The sequence below is a fragment of the Nematolebias whitei genome, chromosome 1, assembly GCF_014905685.2.
Source record: "Nematolebias whitei isolate Nwh7 chromosome 1, NemWhi1, whole genome shotgun sequence".
NCBI classification, from domain to species: domain Eukaryota; kingdom Metazoa; phylum Chordata; class Actinopteri; order Cyprinodontiformes; family Rivulidae; genus Nematolebias; species Nematolebias whitei.
In genome coordinates this window covers 42,520,179-42,523,632 of record NC_056498.1, presented here as the reverse complement: position 1 = coordinate 42,523,632, position 3,454 = coordinate 42,520,179, and the positions used below count along the sequence as shown (strand labels likewise).

The 3,454-nt window shown below is 42.0% G+C and overlaps 1 protein-coding gene across 1 annotated transcript in view; it reads right to left on the bottom strand.

Moving 5' to 3' along the window:
• The window catches only part of LOC119410542 (ceramide-1-phosphate transfer protein-like), a 7,326-nt gene extending 5,020 nt beyond the window's left edge, over positions 1-2,306 (bottom strand). The window contains exons 1-3 of the mRNA XM_037677427.1: positions 2,216-2,306; positions 1,748-1,812; positions 1,003-1,187 (exon numbers count right to left, since the gene is read on the bottom strand). Coding sequence (XP_037533355.1) covers positions 1,003-1,187; positions 1,748-1,812; positions 2,216-2,306 — 341 coding nt within the window. The remainder of the gene's footprint in view (positions 1-1,002; positions 1,188-1,747; positions 1,813-2,215) is intronic.
• Between the last annotated feature and the right edge of the window lie 1,148 nt (positions 2,307-3,454).

Below are 3,454 nucleotides of genomic sequence, written 5' to 3'. Positions count from 1 at the left end.
GTTTTCCTTCTTTTATTGGAACAAATAAAGACGCTTGAATAATTGAAGAGTTTTCTGTCCTTTAATTGGACAGTTTTCCGTCCTTTAATTGGACAGTTTTCTGTCCTTTAATTAGACAGTTTTCTGTCCTTTAATTGGACAGTTTTCTGTCCTTTAATTGGTCAGTTTTCCGTCCTTTAATTGGAAAGATTTCCATCCTTTAATTGGACAGTTTTCTGTCCTTTAATTGGACAGTTTTACATCTTTTAATTGGACAGTTTTCCTTCTTTTATTGAAACAAATAAAGACGCTTGAATAATTGAACAGTTTTCTGTCCTTTAATTGGACAGTTTTCCTTCTTTTATTGGAACAAATAAAGACGCTTGAATAATTGAACAGTTTTCCGTCCTTTAATTGGACAGTTTTCCATCTTTTATTGGAACAAATAAAGACGCTTGAATAATTGAACAGTTTTCCGTCCTTTAATTGGACAGTTTTCCATCCTTTAATTGGACAGTTTTCCGTCCTTTAATTGGACAGGTTTCCTTCCTTTAATTGGTCAGTTTTCTGTCCTTTAATTGGACAGTTTTCCTTCCTTTAATTGGACAGTTTTCCATCCTTTAATTGGACAGTTTTCTGTCCTTTAATTGGACAGTTTTCCATCCTTTAATTGGACAGTTTTCTGTCCTTTAATTGGACAGTTTTCCATCCTTTAATTGGACAGTTTTCCATCCTTTAATTGGACAGTTTTCCATCCTTTAATTGGACAGTTTTCTGTCCTTTAATTGGACAGTTTTCCATCCTTTAATTGGACAGTTTTCTGTCCTTTAATTGGACAGTTTTCCGTCCTTTAATTGGACAGTTTTCCATCCTTTAATTGGACAGTTTTCCGTCCTTTAATTGGACAGTTTTCCATCCTTTAATTGGACAGTTTTCCATCCTTTAATTGGACAGTTTTCTGTCCTTTAATTGGACAGTTTTCCATCTTGTGTGGATGATTTGTGTCTCTGTGAAGTCGTTTACTTGAGGAGTTGATCCCAGCTCTGCAGGTACGTCTCCAGCAGGACGTCGTCCTCGTCTTCACTCAGACTGAACCTGAGGTACCGCAGCAGACGCCGGGCCTGAAAGGTCTGGCCGGGACACTCTTTAATGAAAGGCGGGGCTTCTTCTGGCTCCGCCCACTCTATTGGGACCAATGCATCCAGAGGCTGAAAGAACATCGACAGTAATAATGAGTATTAAATTATTATTTTTATTACAGTTTACTCTTAATTTTAAAAGTTTATGGCTTTTAAATATTTCTTTCTATCTCTTAAGCAAAAATTATAAGAGAAACATAAAAGAAAAGAAAACAGTTAATGTGTTCAATGATGCTAAAACTTTAGTGTTTTTATTGACAAACTAACACGTGACATGGGAACAGGAATATTAGAGACACTGTAGGACAGGGCTGTTCAACTTGTGGCCCGGGGCGCCAAATCAGGCCCACGTGTGAGCTCAGTTCGGCCCACCATTGGGTTCATTTTTAAATAAAACTCGTTTTTAATCGTAAAACAAACTCAGTTAATGAGAATAACTGCTGGATGACCGGCCCCTGTGGATATTAGTTGAATAGCCCCGCTTTAGTATGAGCACGTTTAAAATGTTGTCATGTACTGAGATGTAAAATATTAAAGAAACTCATAAAAATACAAATACTTAAAAAAACAACAACTGTGGATTCATGTATAAATGTGTGTGTGTGTGTGTGTGTGTGTGTTAGTCGTACCGTTTGGCGGGAAGAGGTCAAACATGGCTGCCAGGCGGAGCCGCAGTCTCTGAGGTCCCACTGAGCTGAAAGCAGGAAGACAGCTGGAGATGACTCTGACTCCAGATGTGAAGACCATCCAGAGGCTGTTTCAATGAGACTGAACTGTTTTAATATAAAGGAACGGATCGACTGTCCAACCAGATGTTGGGATTAGGATGAGATTCAGTTCAAGTCAAACTTGTTCTTATAAATGATGTGTCTGAGTTTAAGATTTAAATGATTTCTGTGAAGAAAACTGTCCAAAGAAATAATAATAATAATCATGATAATAACAATAATAATGTTCAGTTTGATCCAATCAGTCCTAAGACCCAGAACAAAGACCTGAAACTAGACCCAGCCAGCCCGTTAAACCTCCTGTTAATATCTAACCTGTGGAGGAGGAGACAACATGGCCGCCTGCTCAGAGTAACGAGGGAAACTCACGGAGCCAGAAGGAGCTGACGAAGAGGAGGAGAACCACAGCGGTCGACAGGAGGAGGTAACGGAGCAGCAGCATGTGTCTGAGGAGGAACATGACAGCAAACAAACAAGAAGCAGTGCTCGTGGTGTGAAGGGACAGTTTACAGACTTCAGCTCCTGCAGGTTCTCCTCAACACCACCTTTGAACATGACCTTCGTCCCCTCAGCCGCTTTATCTCAGTCGTCAGAGGACCGTGCACACTTTGACCGGGACAAACCAGATGGACCGCGTGGGAAAACTTTACAGCTCAGAGCTCGGGTTTTACTGAAGCCTGCTGGACCTGGGGGTCTGCAGGACCTGCAGGACTGTCCACAGTCCAAATCCTGAATCTGGTTAAATTAAATTAATGATAAAAATGTAAATGATCTTGTTTCTCTATTAGCATAACGTATTTAAAAATCCCATTGGCCCATTTCTCATATTTAACCCTTTGATGACTTGTTGCTTTTGTTTTAGTGTAAACTTTCAGGAATGGGCCGACTGTGTGGTCAGAGAACTGTCCCCGGTTGATGACATCATCAGTGCCAGCTGTGACAGACCGCTGTAGTACAGTCCAGCTGTTCATCCGTGAAAATGGAATCAGAAGACTTGGTGGAGTTTGAAAAAAACTTCAACCACGTTACGGATCTAAGCGGCATGGTGGATCAGTGGGCAGAACCATCACCTCTCAACGAAAAGGTCATCAGGACAAATCCCAGCTGGAGGTCTTTCTGGGTGGAGTTTGCATGTTCTCTCCGTGCTGCGTGGGTTTTCTCCAGGTACTCCGGTTTCCTCCCACAGACCAAGCACATGCATGTTAGGCTGACTGGTAACTCTGAAATGTCCTTATGTGTCCTTGTGATGAACTAAGACCTGTCCAGGTGTCCTTGTGATGAACTAAGACCTGTCCAGGTGTCTTTGTGATGAACTAAGACCTGTCCAGGTGTCCTTGTGATGATCTAAGACCTGTCCAGGTGTCCTTGTGATGGACTGCAGACCAGTCCAGGTGTCCCTGTGATGGACTGGAGACCGGACTAGGTGTCCCTGTGATGGACTGGAGACCCGTCCAGGTGTCCCTGTGATGGACTGGAGACCTGTCCAGGTGTCCCTGTGATGAAGTATGTATGAAGTGAGTAAAGATGATGGACATTGTGGATCTAATGGGTATTGCACCAGAACCAGAACCAACAGCTGGATCTCAGGAAGTGAGGACTGCTGGATTC